Source organism: Pseudoliparis swirei, chromosome 19 (assembly GCF_029220125.1).
Source record: "Pseudoliparis swirei isolate HS2019 ecotype Mariana Trench chromosome 19, NWPU_hadal_v1, whole genome shotgun sequence".
NCBI classification, from domain to species: domain Eukaryota; kingdom Metazoa; phylum Chordata; class Actinopteri; order Perciformes; family Liparidae; genus Pseudoliparis; species Pseudoliparis swirei.
This window is the reverse complement of record NC_079406.1, coordinates 15,006,889-15,025,434: the sequence shown is the minus strand read 5'-3', so window position 1 is coordinate 15,025,434 and position 18,546 is coordinate 15,006,889. Positions and strand designations below refer to the sequence as shown.

Genomic DNA, 18,546 nt, shown 5'->3' with positions numbered 1-18,546 from the left:
CTTGATTTAAATATTGCTCTCCTTTAAACAAACATCGTGACTCAACTCACAAAGCCCCTGAGGACAGTTGTTTCTGAACCGCATGAGCCAGTTTGTCGCATGTGCAGTTACGTCAACCATATAAAAGTATATTTACAAAACACTCGTCCGAACTCGGTGCACGTGCCAACTTCTGTACACTCCCACAAACTGAACCAACATGGCCGTGGGACTATTCACATCCTGCTTTCAGTGTATAGAGAACTACAAAGACTGAAGTGAGGAGGCAAGTAAGTGAAGCTCATCCCATCAGGATTACATGGCACCACTGAGTCAGTTAATCATGGAAATATGTTACAGGTCAAGTGGGAGGAAATAAACTTTTTAATTTATTTAATAATGTTTCTAAGATTATTATACATATCCCCCAAACGTTCTATTTGCACGAGGATAATTAGGATATACCAAAACAGCACCCTGCTGATGAATAGAGCATCCAGAGACGGAAAGTGACTGACAATTGGGTAATAAGGCCCCAGGGTCCTGCTAAAGTAACACTGGAGGCTCCTCGTCATGACTTTTTCACAATCTTACACGCAAGCATACAAACACCCCCAGTGACGGCTGCAGCTCTAAGGCCATTATAGCCTGCACCATCCTTCTATTATTTTTCTCCAGCCCTCTCTCTCTTTTCCTCTGTTGTCCGCATCGACACGTGTCACTAGAGCAAGGAGACAGATGGTATCCTGCTGACCTCAGGGACAACCTAATTCAGCACAGAGAGTGTCTCCTGTAATAAAGCCTCATGAGAAACAGGAGAAGCTCATGGATATTAAACAGAGACGATGGTAAAGATCCTGTTGTTGTGTTGAAAAGAAATAGCTGTCACCAAAACACCACAGCAATAATACTAATCTTAAATCTAACTCTACATTTCATATGGCATGGTAAAGGAGGAACTCTGAGGATGAATGGATTAACAATCATGAAGAATCATGGAATCTCGTGAAGTGACTCATCTTGGTGACAACACCAGCCATCTTCCACCCCTGACTGCTTCTTTTACGTCAAAACTCTAAATGGGTTGTCTGTGTCTTATGCATGTGATGAGTATCTGGTTAGCGTTGCTTCACACACCACTTTGAACACATGGACACAAGTAATTTCTGGTCAAGGATCTAAGAATAAAAAAATAGAAATGTCTGTGCAGAACTTACACAGTGAAAACATCCTCATGTGAAGCAGAGTCCTGGAACCAATCACCCAAAGTTCAGAGGACAACAGGAAGTCAGGGGTCAGGCTCCTGACCCCATGAATTCCTGTTTTTCAGCTACTGCTTTATTCTTTGACTCCCCCCCCCCCCCAACACTCTGACCATTTTCTCCCCCTCCCCCTCTTCCCCCTGTCATCCTGTTCCCTATTCTGTCTCCCATCCATTACACTGAGACAACACTGCAGGGTATTTTCATCTGTCTGTCTCCTCCTCTCCATCTGTTAGGAGAACTTGTGTTTCCACCTCCGTTGACATTTCCTCTCCAACTACTGTCTTTCTGCCTGACATTATCTTTAACTTTCCGCCCATAAAGAACCATTCCTCTCTGTTGTTTAGTTACTAGAAGTCGGGGATAGTAACAGCCCGTTTCATAGCCTCAGGTTAGATTACATATTAAGATGTTCTTCACTCTTCCCAAACCGGTGTAGTAGGACAACAAAGAGCTGTTTCACCATGTGGACAGAGATCCTCCTGATAACACAAGTGAGGTTTCAAAGTACTGCAGAGCTATGTGACATAGGTTAAATGGTATAAATATACCATTACAAAATCAACATGTTTTTTTAAAATACTGAAGGCATTTCCTGAACACATCTATATATACACTGTTACACTTGTAATGGTCTCATCCCACAGTGGCACATCCCACCAATGCCATGCTTGCTCTAATCCCTCACCTCACTGGCTGAGTTCATAAGGTGCTTCCTGCTGAGTGTCATGTTGAGCGTGTTGTTGTGACTCATCATGGGTGTCTTCATAAATACAAAGTCACTCCGGCTGGATATGGTGGAGTAACAGGGCCTGTAGGTGCGTGTGTTGGGGTCCTGGGAACCACCCACAACCTCCATGTATCGTATGGGCCCATCAGTATTGAGCTGCAGGTGCAGGTCCTTGCCTGGCCTCTGATGGTAGCGGCTGGAACTGTTATGACCGTAGCAGCTGCAGCAGTCAGAGTCTCCGAGCAGTGGGTCGCGGTGCCTTAGGCAACGTACCATGAGGATGACAAACGTGATAAAGGACACCGCTGACACACTGGCTAGAGCGATGATGAGGTACAAAGTGATGTCCGACATCCCAGTGCGATGGTAGAAAGGTGTGTGGCGTGGGCGTGCCGGAGCATCATGAATTGTGCCTTTCTCATCGACAGTTACTGTGATGTTCACGGAACTGGACTTCGGCGGGTCACCGTTGTCCTGAATGATGACCACAATGTCATACGTCGAGCCCCCTTCCTCCTCGTCCCATTTGCGGGCTGTACGGAGCTCACCAGTGTGGGCCCCGATACGGAACATGCCAGCATTTGGTCCGGGGACGATGGAGTAGAACAACCATGCATTGTGCCCACTGTCTGCATCCACGCCTACAAGTTTATTTACGAGATGTCCTGGGCCCACAGATGGTGGCAAAGTTAAATGTAATCCTTTGTCTTTTAGGTAGGAGGGGTAAACAATCACTGGCACATTGTCATTCACGTCCACCACAAATACGTGCACCGTGACGTTGGCTGACCTTTGCGGCACTCCAGCATCTCGGGCCTGCACCTCAATACGGAAAGCTTTAAGTTGTTCGTGATCCAGAGAGCGCATGCTGTAGATCTGGCCACTCTCTGGGTTAATGTAGACATAAGAAGAGATGGGTGAGCCCTGGACCATGCTGGGGAAGATAGAGTAGGAGATGTGAGCGTTGTCCCCGAGGTCCGGATCAGTGGCTGAAACCGCAGCAATGGAGGCACTGGGAGCATTGTTCTCTGGGATGTCCACAGAGTATGAAGGCTGGGAGAAGGTGGGAGCGTTGTCATTTACATCGGAGAGCTTCACCACAAAGGTGGTTTGTGACGAAAGGGGAGGGGACCCGGCATCAGTGGCCTTGATGACCACTGTGTACTCTGAGACAGTCTCACGGTCCAGGTGTCCAGCAGTGGTGAGGCTGTAGTGCGTGCCAAAAGCTGAATTTAGTTTAAATGGTAAACCTGGTTGGACAGTTAATGTAACCTTGCCATTTACAGAAGAGTCCAGGTCCCGTGCACTGATGAGCGCTATCACAGTCTCTGGGGCCGAGTCCTCTCTGATCGGACTGGTTAGTTTAGTCAGTGTGACCTCTGGTGCGTTGTCATTCACATCAATGATGTCCACTATGACGTTACAAGAGCCCTCCATCGCGGGGGACCCCCCATCTCTGGCCTGAACTGTGATGTGGTATGCAGTGGCTTTCTCGTAATCCACATCCCCCTTCACACGGATCTCCCCGCTTTTAGAATCCACACTGAAAAGGCTGAACACGCGTTCCGGGGTGTACTTACTAAAGAGGAAAGATATTTCTCCGTTGTTACCCGAATCCGCGTCAGTCGCGTTCAATTTTGTCACTAAAGTGCCCCGTGCAACATTTTCTAAAAGCCTAACTTTCTTTACCGGCTCGTCAAAGACGGGAGCATTGTCATTTACATCCAGAATTTTAATGAGCATAAGTGTTGTGCCAGATCTCACCGGCTGGCCCCCATCTAACGCAGTGAGCAAAAGGCGAAACGAGGCCTGCGTCTCCCTGTCCAAAGGTTTATCCACCAGTAGCTCTGGAAACTTACTGCCGTCACTTTTAGTTTCCACGTTCAAAATAAAAAAGTCATTGGCTGCGAGATGGTAAGTCCGTAACGAGTTGGTACCCACGTCCGGGTCGTGCGCGCTCTCCAAGAGGAACGTTGTGCCAGGAGCCGCCGCCTCGGATATCTCCAGAGAAATGTTGCTGGTTGAAAACTGCGGCGCGTTGTCATTCACATCCAGAATGTCCACCACGACGCGGTGGATTTCTAAAGGTTCCTCCAGAAGTAGTTGGAGATGTAGTGAACATGCTGCACTCAGTTCGCACATTTGTTCCCTGTCAATTTTGTGCTTGATGACCAGATCGCCGGTCGCCAGCTTCACCTCAAAATACTGCGTTGTGGATTCCGAGACCACCCGCAGCCTCCTCTGAGCGATCCTTTGAGCAGTGAGACTCAAATCTTTCGCGATGTTCCCAACGACCGAGCCCGGGCTGAGTTCCTCCGATACGGAGTAGCTGAGCTGAGCCGAGCCACAGGAAAGGCCGGCTAGATACAAGCAGAGCCTCCACAGCCTCACTCCTCCTCCTCCTCCGGAGCGCTTCCTCTGTCTCGAGTCCATTGTGCTGCGCTCCCGAGGATCGGAGAAAAGTTTTTTAACTTCTTCTTTCACCGTAACGTATCCATAGTAATGTTAAAACGAGGCGGTCGGGCTTGATGACAGACATGTTCTTTTTAAAAATAGAGCGATGGGAAGTTTCGATGTGATCATTTCGCTCGTCTTTTTAAGAAAAAAACGAGGACGAAAATCAGACGTATTTTCTGCCTCCGCTGAAACTCCCTGCTCTCTCTCTGCCTCACTCTGCACATGGGCGGGGAGAGGCCACGGAGCCCCCCCCCCCCCCCCCCTCGGAGGGCAGGGCTGGACCAGCTCTGTCACACAGCTCACACAGAGAGAAAACTTTCCAGTGACTCCACTTCCACTGGCGGGCGAGTGTCAACTTAGTTCTCATTGTAAACGTGTGAGAAGACCCACTAGACCACGGAGGAGGATGTCAGGACTGGAAAATACACTTTTTCTTAAACCGAGATAAATCTATGGAGAATAGATGTCATCTTAATAATATATCGTTTTATAATGCTGAAGGAGCTCCACATTAGCAAAACATAGCGGAGTGTCAAGCAGCTGTTATTTATAGTAATGCCATGTGTATCCGCGCGGCGGCGTAGTTTCTAAAAAGCCTTTCCGGTAACACGTAAGTCTAACCATGGGAAGTTAAAACTAGGCTTCATTAAGAAATACAATGACAAAATAAATACAAAATAAGCTATAAAAGCCCCGAAGACAACACATTTAAGATACAGGCTATGCAGACTAAATCAACGGGCGATGATTTGTTAGGGAAGCAACAACAATATGAAAGTATTATTTTTGCAAACTATACAACCAAGTTTATAAAAATGGACCGCAGAAAGTTAGAGCGAAAGATATAGATGACAAATAAACTAGTTAAACCTGAACATTTGAATTGAATATTAAAACAATGTTATAAGGGAATGCAATATTGATATGCTGTTTTAGGTTCTTCAGAATCATTCATTGAAATAAGATCAAATTATCTTACTAAAAATGATTTTTCTTTAGAAGTTACTTTTGGTAAAACATATAATATATACACGAAACTATTTTAAGCTACATAGCCTTAATATAAAAAATAATCTCCGTGCTTTCTTTACAGTTAGTCTTACACAACTTTATGATATAATTGTTGTTTTACTCTCTGCTCACCTGCTGGCTCTCAAAGGTCCAGGTGCTGTCGGGTAGAGACGCGTCCAGAACACTGATCACCTCGTTAAAGTCAGTGGTGTTGCTGGGTTTAATCAAAGTGAAATCGCTGTACTCTGACATCGGAGACATACAGGACCTGAAGGACTGACTCTGAGACATCATGTCTCCTCCCAGGACCTCCACGTACTTTATCGGCCCATCAGTGTTGAGCTGAAGCTGCAGGTTTCTGTTGGGGTTCTTGTAAGTATCACAGTCGCTCCGTGTCATGCAGCAACTGTCGCTGCTTCTGCTGCTCCTCATGCATTTAACCGCTAAGATGAGAAACGTCACCAGCGAGAGCACGGACACCGAGGCCAGAGAGAGAATCAAACACAGAGTGATTCTCCCAGTTTTCTTACTGGGCTCGGACACTTTCTGTCGGAGGTCTAAGATGGGCTCCTGGAGGCCGTCCTCCAGCAGGATGGACACCGTGACGGTGGCGGACTGGACCGGTTCCCCGTCGTCCTTGATCTCTATGAGCAGCCTCTGAGAGGACTCGTCCTGCTCCGACGCAGCGCGCTTAGTCCTCACCTCCCCTGTGTACAGATTGACCGTGAACAGAGAGGCGTCGGTGGCCTCCGTTAGTTTGTAGGAGATCCAGGCGTTATGGCCCGAGTCAGCGTCCACGGCCGTCAGCTTAGTGACCAGGTGTCCCGCTTTAGCGGAGCGGGGCATCCTCTGATGGGAGCCCAGGGCAGCGGAGGAGGGGTAAATAACAGCGGGGGCGTTGTCGTTCTGGTCCAGGATGAAAACATGGACAGTGGCGTTGCTGCTGATGGACGGAGAGCCCTGATCCTTTGCCTGGACCTGAATCTGAAACACCTTCAGTTTCTCATAGTCAAACGAGTGCATGCTGTAGATGCTGCCGTTATCTGAGTTAATGTAAACATACGAGGAAACAGACACGTCCTGCACTTTAGAGTCCAGGATGGAATAAGAGATTTTTGCGTTTTCACCAAAGTCCAGGTCCGATGCTGAAACTGAGTACAGTATAGAGCCTGGTACCCCGTTCTCTTTTAAATACACATTATAGGAGGGCTGAGTGAATACAGGGGGGTTGTCATTCACATCAGTGATGCTGACAGGTATCGTTTTCTTACTCGACAGAGGAGGAGAGCCTGAATCAGTGGCTGTTATCTCAATATTATACTCTGAGAAACTCTCTCGGTCTAAAGGACCACTGGTAACCAGCGCATAGTTATTAGAAAAAGAGGGTTTCAGGTTAAAAGGAGAGCCTTTCGTGAGTTGCAACGTCACTTTGCCGTTATGATTGGCATCAAGGTCTCGCGCACTGATCAAAGCAACCACAGTGCCACTTGGTGCGTCTTCGCGTACTGGCTTCGGCTCGGAAGTAAAAACTATTTCTGGAACATTATCATTGTAATCCGTTATATCAATTTGCACACGACAGTGACCTTCCATTTCAGGGCTGCCTTTATCTTTTGCAGTTACATCAATGTCATAGGACGTGGTGGTTTCGTAGTCTAATTTCCCTGTAAGAGTAATTTCACCTGTTAAAGGGTTAATATCGAAGATTGACATTAAAACATCTGGTGTCCGAGAGCCGAATGAGAATTGTATTTCACCATTTAAACCTTCATCTGCATCTGTCGCTTTGGGCTTTATAACGATAGCCCCCTTTACACTTGTTTCAGCCAGGGTTACTTTGTACATGTTGTGTTCAAACACCGGGAAGTTATCATTTATGTCTAGCACGTTAATGGTTATTTGTGAGGTTCCGGATCTTGGTGGATTCCCACCGTCTAGTGCTGTCAGTAATATTTTGTGAACAGCTTTTTTCTCTCGATCTAGAGGCTTTTCTAACACAAGTTCCGGAACAGTTTTACCACCCTCAATTTCTTTTATTTTGAGGGAACAACACTCATTTTTACTGAGAGTATATGATTTTAAGGAATTGCTTCCGACGTCGGTGTCCGTTGCGGGCTCCAAAGGAAAGCGCGTGCCAACTGCTGCGGATTCGGCTAATTTTAATGACAATTCATTTGAAAGGAAACTCGGAGAATTGTCATTAATATCTCGTAATTCTACTTCAATTCTGTGTAACTGTAACGGGTCCTCTATAACCACTTGCAGAGGTAAAACACAGCTGGCGCTTTGTCCACATAGAGTCTCTCTGTCTAGTCTGTCGTTCACCACCAGCTCGCCCTTCCCCGCGTCCACAGTGAAATACTGCTTCTCAGCCTCAGAGGCGACACGCAGTTTACGGTCAAAAACATCCGATAGTCCCAAACCCAGATCCTTTGCTAGATTTCCTACCACAGAGCCCTGTTTCAGTTCCTCCGGGATGCTGTAACGAGTCTGTCCGTTTATTGTACTCCACAAGAGGAAGAAATGATGCCACCAGAGCGCGAGCCATCTCCAGTCTCGGTATCCCATTGTCTTTGTCATCCCCGGTTCAGTTTACTGCATTATTTCCAATCCCCCAAAACGGTGAACATGAAGTTAAAATCCGTATTCCGAAAGCGTGACATATTGCATTAAAATAATGATTATTCATCATGGTCAAATATTAAATTACTATAGAACCATAAACTCAGAGGTGGCCATATGAACGATTTGCCTATACTCTCCTCCATCCCCGAGCATTGTGATTTGGTGAAGCTGCATGGGGGAGGGAGTAGATCTCTTTGTACTTCAGAATGCTATTGGTGCACAGCATCAATCTCTCACATCCAATGAGAGAGAGGGAAACTGAGCAGCATCGTTAAAGGCACAACAACCCCACATACAACCAGGACATGCCATTCAAATTTAAAAGTTGTATATAAATAAAAAACGTCAACGGTTTTACATTTGATTTGATGAGACTACATTTAAGTATTTGGCTTTTAAATACAACTATACTCATTGTTGTGAGTAAATAAGTTACGGTCATGTTTTTAATAAAAACAGTTAGGTTTGTTAGTTAAACGGTGAAGCATGTTCCTAGTTTGAAGCCATCAAGAACAGTTTTACTTATTATTTGCCCTCCGTGCGCCTCATGCGTTAGAGTCGCTGTCCAACACTGTGGTGCTGAAACGCTCAGCTCCAAAAGCTATTCAACATCCAACTCACTCTTCAGGTCGAATGACCGCAGCTGCGGTGCCACACATGCTGTCGAAGTTAATTACGCGGTTTATTTTGCATTTCAACTTGTTATTTACATTATAAATACATCAACCAAAAAGGTAACACATATCCCACATTTTGGGGATGAATTAAAAAAAACTTGTTTTAATGACTTTAGAGCAAAAGCAGAATCCGTGCTTTCTTTACAGTTACATGCAGCGTATAGTCTAACACAACTTTATGATATAATTCTTTTTTTTACTCTCTGCTCACCTGCTGGCTCTCAAAGGTCCAGGTGCTGTCGGGTAGAGACGCGTCCAGAACACTGATCACCTCGTTAAAGTCAGTGGTGCTGCTGGGTTTAATCAAAGTGAAATCGCTGTACTCTGACATCGGAGACATACAGGACCTGAAGGACTGACTCTGAGACATCATGTCTCCTCCCAGGACCTCCACGTACTTTATCGGCCCATCAGTGTTGAGCTGAAGCTGCAGGTTTCTGTTGGGGTTCTTGTAAGTATCACAGTCGCTCCGTGTCATGCAGCAACTGTCGCTGCTTCTGCTGCTCCTCGTGCATTTAACCGCTAAGATGAGAAACGTCACCAGCGAGAGCACGGACACCGAGGCCAGAGAGAGAATCAAACACAGAGTGATTCTCCCAGTTTTCCTGCTGGGCTCGGACACTTTCTGTCGGAGGTCTAAGATGGGCTCCTGGAGGCCGTCCTCCAGCAGGATGGACACCGTGACGGTGGCGGACTGGACCGGTTCCCCGTCGTCCTTGATCTCTATGAGCAGCCTCTGAGAGGACTCGTCCTGCTCGGACGCAGCGCGCTTAGTCCTCACCTCCCCTGTGTACAGATTGACCGTGAACAGAGAGGCGTCGGTGGCCTCCGCTAGTTTGTAGGAGATCCAGGCGTTATGGCCGAGTCAGCGTCCACGGCCGTCAGCTTAGTGACCAGGTGTCCCGCTTTAGCGGAGCGGGCATCCTCTGATGGGAGAGGAGCCCAGGGCAGCGGAGGAGGGGTAAATAACAGCGGGGGCGTTGTCGTTCTGGTCCAGGATGAAAACATGGACAGTGGCGTTGCTGCTTAGGGACGGAGAGCCCTGATCCTTTGCCTGGACCTGAATCTGAAACACCTTCAGTTTCTCATAGTCAAACGAGTGCATGCTGTAGATGCTGCCGTTATCTGAGTTAATGTAAACATACGAGGAGACAGACACGTCCTGCACTTTAGAGTCCAGGATGGAGTAAGAGATTTTGGCGTTTTCACCAAAGTCCAGGTCCGATGCTGAAACTGAGTACAGTATAGAGCCTGGTACCCCGTTCTCTTTTAAATACACATTATAGGAGGGCTGAGTGAATACAGGGGGGTTGTCATTCACATCAGTGATGCTGACAGTTATCGTTTTCTTACTCGACAGAGGAGGAGAGCCTGAATCAGTGGCTGTTATCACAATATTATACTCTGAGAAACTCTCTCGGTCTAGTACGCCACTGGTTACGAGTGCATAATTATTAGAAAATGATGGTTTCAAACTGAAAGGAGAACCTTTGGGGAGTTTTAAAGCCACTTTTGCGTTATCACCGGAGTCAAGGTCTCGTGCTCTGATTAAAGCCACCACTGTGCCTCTTGGTGCGTCCTCGCGTAATGTGTTTGGCTTTGACGTGAGAATTATTTCCGGAGCATTATCATTCATGTCTATTACTATTACTTGTACACGACAGTGGCCCTCCATCGCAGGGAGGCCTTTGTCTTTTGCAGTTATATCTATTTCATGCATTGGACTGCTCTCATAATCTAATGGCCGTACTAAGGAAATGTCACCTGTACCTGAATCCAACTGAAAGATAGAAAACAGTGATTGGGGCGCGTGCTCCGCAAATACGTATTCAATCTCCCCGTTAACACCTTCGTCCGCGTCCGTTGCTTCCACTTTTACAAGTAACGAACCAGCGACATTATTTTCATGCACAGTCACATTATACAACGATCTTTTGAAAACAGGGACATTGTCGTTGTTGTCGAGGACAGTCACTATGATTTTTGTGCTTCCGGTTTTCAAAGGATTGCCTCCGTCTAAAGCTGTCAGTAATAACTGATGGACACTTTGTTTCTCTCTATCAAGCGATTTTACTATGACTAGTTCCGGAACTTTTCGATTCCCAGACAACTCTTTAATCCTTAAACCAAAGCAATCATCTCTGCTTAGCATGTACGATTTTACTGAATTACTACCGACGTCTAGATCCTGTGCGGCTTCTAAAGGGAAGCGTGTGCCCGTGGCAGTAGATTCTGCTATCTTTAAAGATCGCTCCTCTGTTGAAAAAATGGGAGAATTGTCATTTATGTCTCTTATTTCCACTTCGATGCGGTGTAGCTGTAGCGGATTCTCTGTTACGACCTGTAAAGGCAGCACACAGCTGGCGCTTTGTGCGCATAGAGTCTCTCTGTCTATTCTGTCGTTCACCACCAGCTCGCCCTTCCCCGGGTCCACGCTGAAATACTGCTTACCAGCCTCAGAGTCGACACGCAGTTTACGGTCAAAAATGTCCGATAGTCCCAAACCCAGATCCTTTGCTAGATTTCCTACCACAGAGCCCTGTTTCAGTTCCTCCGGGATGCTGTAACGAGTCTGTCCGTTTATTGTACTCCACAAGAGAAAAAAATGATGCCACCAAAGCAGAAGCCATCTCCAGCCTCGGGATCCCATTGTCTTTGTCATACCCGGTCCGTTAGAATACGATATCTCCCATGGAGATATCCTTCAACACAACAGATTATTCAAATCCATCGCCTGAATGGACACTCAAATATAACGAAATCCATGAATAATTGGTATTAAAAGATATATTTGAGACGCCTTCGATGAGCGCATCTCCTGCAGCTCACTGTGAGGTTTCCGTGGTGTGACTGAATGGGGGATGGAGTAGATCTCTTTATACAGTCCTGTGTGCTATTGGCTCACGGCATTCATCCCTGCTCTCGAATCACAAAGACCTTACCTCTGTAACGCTACTGCACCCCCTCAAGGCAGCAGAGCATTTGACAAATATAACATTACAGTGTATACAATTCAACCAATAATTTGCTTTATAGAAAATGAAAATAAAAACTCTGGGGATAAAAAAATCACGGATTTAATTCTAAACCCCCTAATCCACTGTACAACATACATTTGCAAACGATTGAGAACTAATCATGATTAAAATATCAATCAGTAAAAAACCTGAACATGTGAATCTCATAAATTTCAATTCACAAGTGACTAAAAAAACATTTGAAAAGGTGGAACTAACGCCTGATTATTAATTAATAATAATAATAGAAAAATAATAATAATTAATTAAGAATTAATTATTATTAGAAAATGTTCGGATATAATTAAATATGTATATAATAAATTGTATTATTGAAGTATTTGATTCGCTTCAAAACTGTCACTTTAAAAAAACGAATTAATAAATATGAATACAAACTTCTTTTTTAATTCATAGTGGAATTTACAGATATAACAAAACGTGCTAAACCTGTCCAAATAATGATCAACGGTCATGAGGCAAATAATGACTGCGCACCTATAAGATGGTCTACTGTTTTCTGCTCACCTGCTGGCTCTCAAAGGTCCAGGTGCTGTCGGGTAGGGACGCGTCCAGAACACTGATCACCTCGTTAAAGTCAGTCGTGCTGCTTGGTTTAATCAAAGTGAAATCGCTGTACTCTGACATCGGAGACATACAGGACCTGAAGGACTGACTCTGAGACATCATGTCTCCTCCCGGGACCTCCACGTACTTTATCGGCCCATCAGTGTTGAGCTGAAGCTGCAGGTTTCTGTTGGGGTTCTTGTAAGTATCACAGTCGCTCCGTGTCATGCAGCAACTGTCGCTGCTTCTGCTGCTCCTCATACATTTAACCGCTAAGATGAGAAACGTCACCAGCGAGAGCACGGACACCGAGGCCAGAGAGAGAATCAAACACAGAGTGATTCTCCCAGTTTTCTTACTGGGCTCGGACACTTTCTGTCGGAGGTCTAAGATGGGCTCCTGGAGGCCGTCCTCCAGCAGGATGGACACCGTGACGGTGGCGGACTGGACCGGTTCCCCGTCGTCCTTGATCTCTATGAGCAGCCTCTGAGAGGACTCGTCCTGCTCGGACGCAGCGCGCTTAGTCCTCACCTCCCCTGTGTACAGATTGACCGTGAACAGAGAGGCGTCGGTGGCCTCCGTTAGTTTGTAGGAGATCCAGGCGTTATGGCCCGAGTCAGCGTCCACGGCCGTCAGCTTAGTGACCAGGTGTCCCGCTTTAGCGGAGCGGGGCATCCTCTGATGGGAGAGGGAGCCCAGGGCAGCGGAGGAGGGGTAAATAACAGCGGGGGCGTTGTCGTTCTGGTCCAGGATGAAAACATGGACAGTGGCGTTGCTGCTGAGGGACGGAGAGCCCTGATCCTTTGCCTGGACCTGAATCTGAAACACCTTCAGTTTCTCATAGTCAAACGAGTGCATGCTGTAGATGCTGCCGTTATCTGAGTTAATGTAAACATACGAGGAGACAGACACGTCCTGCACTTTAGAGTCCAGGATGGAGTAAGAGATTTTGGCGTTTTCACCAAAGTCCAGGTCCGATGCTGAAACTGAGTACAGTATAGAGCCTGGTACCCCGTTCTCTTTTAAATACACATTATAGGAGGGCTGAGTGAATACAGGGGGGTTGTCATTCACATCAGTGATGCTGACAGTTATCGTTTTCTTACTCGACAGAGGAGGAGAGCCTGAATCAGTGGCTGTTATCTCAATATTATACTCTGAGAAACTCTCTCGGTCTAGTACGCCACTGGTTACGAGTGCATAATTATTAGAAAATGATGGTTTCAAACTGAAAGGAGAACCTTTGGGGAGTTTTAACGTCACTTTTGCGTTATCACCGGAGTCAAGGTCTCGTGCTCTGATTAAAGCCACCACTGTGCCTCTTGGTGCGTCCTCGCGTAATGTGTTTGGCTTTGACGTGAGAATTATTTCCGGAGCATTATCATTCATGTCTATTACTATTACTTGTACACGACAGTGGCCCTCCATCGCAGGGAGGCCTTTGTCTTTTGCAGTTATATCTATTTCATGCATTGGACTGCTCTCATAATCTAACTGACCTACCAAGGAAATGTCACCTGTACCTGAATCCAACTGAAAGATAGAAAACAGTGATTGGGGCGTGTGCTCTGCAAATACGTATTCAATCTCCCCGTTAACACCCTCGTCCGCGTCCGTTGCTTCCACTTTTACAAGTAACGAACCAGCGACATTATTTTCATGCACAGTCACATTATACAACGATCTTTTGAAAACAGGGACATTGTCGTTGTTGTCGAGGACAGTCACTATGATTTTTGTGCTTCCGGTTTTCAAAGGATTGCCTCCGTCTAAAGCTGTCAGTAATAACTGATGGACACTTTGTTTCTCTCTATCAAGCGATTTTACTATGACTAGTTCCGGAACTTTTCGATTCCCAGACAACTCTTTAATCCTTAAACCAAAGCAATCATCTCTGCTTAGCATGTACGATTTTACTGAATTACTACCGACGTCTAGATCCTGTGCGGCTTCTAAAGGGAAGCGTGTGCCCGTGGCAGTAGATTCTGCTATCTTTAAAGATCGCTCCTCTGTTGAAAAAATGGGAGAATTGTCATTTATGTCTCTTATCTCCACTTCGATGCGGTGTAGCTGTAGCGGATTCTCTGTTACGACCTGTAAAGGCAGCACACAGCTGGCGCTTTGTGCGCATAGAGTCTCTCTGTCTATTCTGTCGTTCACCACCAGCTCGCCCTTCCCCGCGTCCACGCTGAAGTACTGCTTACCAGCCTCAGAGTCGACACGCAGTTTACGGTCAAAAATGTCCGATAGTCCCAAACCCAGATCCTTTGCTAGATTTCCTACCACAGAGCCCTGTTTCAGTTCCTCCGGGATGCTGTAACGAGTCTGTCCGTTTATTGTACTCCACAAGAGAAAAAAATGATGCCACCAAAGCAGAAGCCATCTCCAGCCTCGGGATCCCATTGTCTTTGTCATACCCGGTCCGTTAGAATACGATATTTCCCATGGAGATATCCTTCAACACAACAGATTATTCAAATCCATCGCCTGAATGGACACTCAAATATAACGAAATCCATGAATAATTGGTATTAAAAGATATATTTGAGACGCCTTCGATGAGCGCATCTCCTGCAGCTCACTGTGAGGTTTCCGTGGTGTGACTGAATGGGGGATGGAGTAGATCTCTTTATACAGTCCTGTGTGCTATTGGCTCACGGCATTCATCCCTGCTCTCGAATCACAAAGACCTTACCTCTGTAACGCTACTGCACCCCCTCAAGGCAGCAGAGCATTTGACAAATATAACATTACAGTGTATACAATTCAACCAATAATTTGCTTTATAGAAAATGAAAATAAAAACTCTGGGGATAAAAAAATCACGGATTTAATTCTAAACCCCCTAATCCACTGTACAACATACATTTGCAAACGATTGAGAACTAATCATGATTAAAATATCAATCAGTAAAAAACCTGAACATGTGAATCTCATAAATTTCAATTCACAAGTGACTAAAAAAACATTTGAAAAGGTGGAACTAACGCCTGATTATTAATTAATAATAATAATAGAAAAATAATAATAATTAATTAAGAATTAATTATTATTAGAAAATGTTCGGATATAATTAAATATGTATATAATAAATTGTATTATTGAAGTATTTGATTCGCTTCAAAACTGTCACTTTAAAAAAACGAATTAATAAATATGAATACAAACTTCTTTTTTAATTCATAGTGGAATTTACAGATATAACAAAACGTGCTAAACCTGTCCAAATAATGATCAACGGTCATGAGGCAAATAATGACTGCGCACCTATAAGATGGTCTACTGTTTTCTGCTCACCTGCTGGCTCTCAAAGGTCCAGGTGCTGTCGGGTAGGGACGCGTCCAGAACACTGATCACCTCGTTAAAGTCAGTCGTGCTGCTTGGTTTAATCAAAGTGAAATCGCTGTACTCTGACATCGGAGACATACAGGACCTGAAGGACTGACTCTGAGACATCATGTCTCCTCCCGGGACCTCCACGTACTTTATCAGCCCATCAGTGTTGAGCTGAAGCTGCAGGTTTCTGTTGGGGTTCTTGTAAGTATCACAGTCGCTCCGTGTCATGCAGCAACTGTCGCTGCTTCTGCTGCTCCTCATGCATTTAACCGCTAAGATGAGAAACGTCACCAGCGAGAGCACGGACACCGAGGCCAGAGAGAGAATCAAACACAGAGTGATTCTCCCAGTTTTCCTGCTGGGCTCGGACACTTTCTGTCGGAGGTCTAAGATGGGCTCCTGGAGTCCGTCCTCCAGCAGGATGGACACCGTGACGGTGGCGGACTGGACCGGTTCCCCGTCGTCCTTGATCTCAATGAGCAGCCTCTGAGAGGACTCGTCCTGCTCCGACGCAGCGCGCTTAGTCCTCACCTCCCCTGTGTACAGATTGACCGTGAACAGAGAGGCGTCGGTGGCCTCCGTTAGTTTGTAGGAGATCCAGGCGTTATGGCCCGAGTCAGCGTCCACGGCCGTCAGCTTAGTGACCAGGTGTCCCGCTTTAGCGGAGCGGGGCATCCTCTGATGGGAGAGGGAGCCCAGGGCAGCGGAGGAGGGGTAAATAACAGCGGGGGCGTTGTCGTTCTGGTCCAGGATGAAAACATGGACAGTGGCGTTGCTGCTGATGGACGGAGAGCCCTGATCCTTTGCCTGGACCTGAATCTGAAACACCTTCAGTTTCTCATAGTCAAACGAGTGCATGCTGTAGATGCTGCCGTTATCTGAGTTAATGTAAACATACGAGGAGACAGACACGTCCTGCACTTTAGAGTCCAGGATGGAATAAGAGATTTTTGCGTTTTCACCAAAGTCCAGGTCCGATGCTGAAACTGAGTACAGTATAGAGCCTGGTACCCCGTTCTCTTTTAAATACACATTATAGGAGGGCTGAGTGAATACAGGGGGGTTGTCATTCACATCAGTGATGCTGATAGGTATCGTTTTCTTACTCGACAGCGGAGGAGAGCCTGAATCAGTGGCTGTTATCTCTATATTATACTCTGAGAAACTCTCTCGGTCTAAAGGACCACTGGTAACCAGCGCATAGTTATTAGAAAAAGAGGGTTTAAGAGTAAAAGGAGACTTTTTTGGAAGTGTTAATGTAACTTTACCGTTATCACCGGAGTCAAAGTCACGGACGCCGAGTAAAGCCACGACAGTCCCACTGCGAGAGTCCTCGGGCACAGAAGTAGGTTTTGAAGTCAGGACAATTTCTGGATGGTTATCGTTTACATCTAAGACATCCACCTGTACACTGCAGTGACCCTCCATTTTAGGCGAGCCTTTGTCTTTTGCACTAATATCTATTCGAAATGAGGGTTGAGTTTCGTGGTCCAGCTGGTTTCTCAAAAATATATCTCCCGTTACAGCGTCAATATGAAATAATGACAACACCGCTGGAGGTGTGTGTATACCAAGTGAGTACTCAATCTCTCCATTTGGACCCTCATCTATGTCTGTTGCTTTTGTTGTAATTACAAAGGAGCCATTTGCACTGTTTTCTTGAACAGCAACTTTATAGACAGTATTCTCAAATAACGGGACATTGTCATTATTATCAAGCACATTAACAGTTATTTTTGAAGTTCCCGTTTTAACCGGATTTCCTCCATCCATAGCAGTAAGAAATAAATTGTGAATAGCTTTTTTCTCTCGATCCAATGATCTATTCAAAACTAATTCAGGTATTTTACGCCCATTTTCAATTTCTTTAACTTTTAAAAGGAAGCATTCATCTTTGCTTATTGTGTACGTCTTTAATCCGTTACTCCCAACATCGGGATCCTCTGCACTCTCTAAAGGAAAACGCACACCAACTACGGTGGATTCAGCAATTTCTATAATGTGATCGCTTTTGAGAAAACTAGGAGCATTGTCATTTACGTCTTTTATTTCCACTTCTATTCGGTGTAGCTGTAGCGGGTTCTCTATTACAACCTGCAGAGGTACCACACAGCTGGCGCTGTGTCCACATAGAGTCTCTCTGTCTATTCTGTCGTTCACCACCAGCTCGCCCTTCCCCGCATCAACGCTGAAATACTGCTTACCAGCCTCAGAGGCGACACGCAGTTTACGGTCAAAAATGTCCGATAGTCCCAAACCCAGATCTTTGGCTAAATTTCCGACCACAGAGCCCTGTTCCAACTCTTCCGGGATGCTGTAACGAGTCTGTGCGTCTATTGTACTCCACAAGAGGAATAAATGATGCCACCAGAGCGCCCACCATCTCCAGTCTCGGCATCCCATTGTCTTTGTCATACCCGGTCCGTTACAATACGACGTGATTTCCCATCCAAATATAGTTCAGAATATAGAGGTCAATTTTAAAATCCATCAACGATAAACTTGCTGTAATCCAGAAATATCCATTTATATATGCAGTTTGAGAAGCTGATACAAATTATATTATTTAGTCTGAGTGTTTAAACGCATCCTCCTCTCATCTCGGGCTCGAAGCTCTACTGACAGTGGTGAGAATGGATGGGGGAGGGAGTAGATCTCTTTGTACAACTGCCAATGCTATTGGTGCACAGCATCTACCCAGCATCCAATTAGATCGAAACAGCAAAGTATTCCAGGAGCAGCACTATGATTCAAAACTGCATGAAATTGCACAATTACGTGCTAATGCCGATATACAATTTAAATATAGAATATTGTCTCTTTATTTTGATTGTTATAATTTTTATATTTCCTATAAATGCATTCATATTGCAATGTATGTTGT

General features: G+C 45.6%; 3 protein-coding genes across 15 annotated transcripts in view; all 3 read right to left on the bottom strand.

Annotated features, from left to right (window-relative positions):
• The window catches only part of LOC130209877 (protocadherin gamma-C5-like), a 202,819-nt gene that overhangs the window by 10,081 nt on the left and 174,192 nt on the right, over positions 1 to 18,546 (bottom strand). For 2 of the 13 annotated variants that reach the window (XM_056439778.1, XM_056439783.1), the window contains exon 1: positions 5,572 to 8,019. The exons of 7 other annotated variants lie outside the window; for them this stretch is intronic. In XM_056439778.1, coding sequence (XP_056295753.1) covers positions 5,572 to 8,019 — 2,448 coding nt within the window. Of the gene's footprint in view, positions 1 to 1,929; positions 4,599 to 5,571; positions 8,020 to 12,286; positions 14,747 to 18,546 lie in introns of those variants that run through there. 4 more of the 13 variants (XM_056439788.1, XM_056439777.1, XM_056439780.1 and 1 more) reach the window with 4 other exon arrangements.
• On the bottom strand, positions 8,937 to 11,403 carry LOC130209881 (protocadherin gamma-C5-like). The gene is given in 3 exon segments (XM_056439798.1): positions 8,937 to 9,605; positions 9,608 to 9,657; positions 9,659 to 11,403. Coding segments are annotated over 3 exon segments (2,463 nt in total). The 3' UTR covers position 8,937.
• LOC130210074 (protocadherin gamma-C5-like) lies at positions 15,606 to 18,299 on the bottom strand. The gene has a single exon (XM_056440058.1). It carries the CDS (start codon positions 18,075 to 18,077, stop codon positions 15,606 to 15,608), a length of 2,472 nt encoding a protein of 823 aa, XP_056296033.1. The 5' UTR covers positions 18,078 to 18,299.

Bases quoted from the DNA above. Each gene is read 5' to 3' on its own strand.
- LOC130210074 (XM_056440058.1), bottom strand. From the start codon at position 18,077: ATGACAAAGACAATGGGATGCCGAGACTGGAGATGGTGGGCGCTCTGG.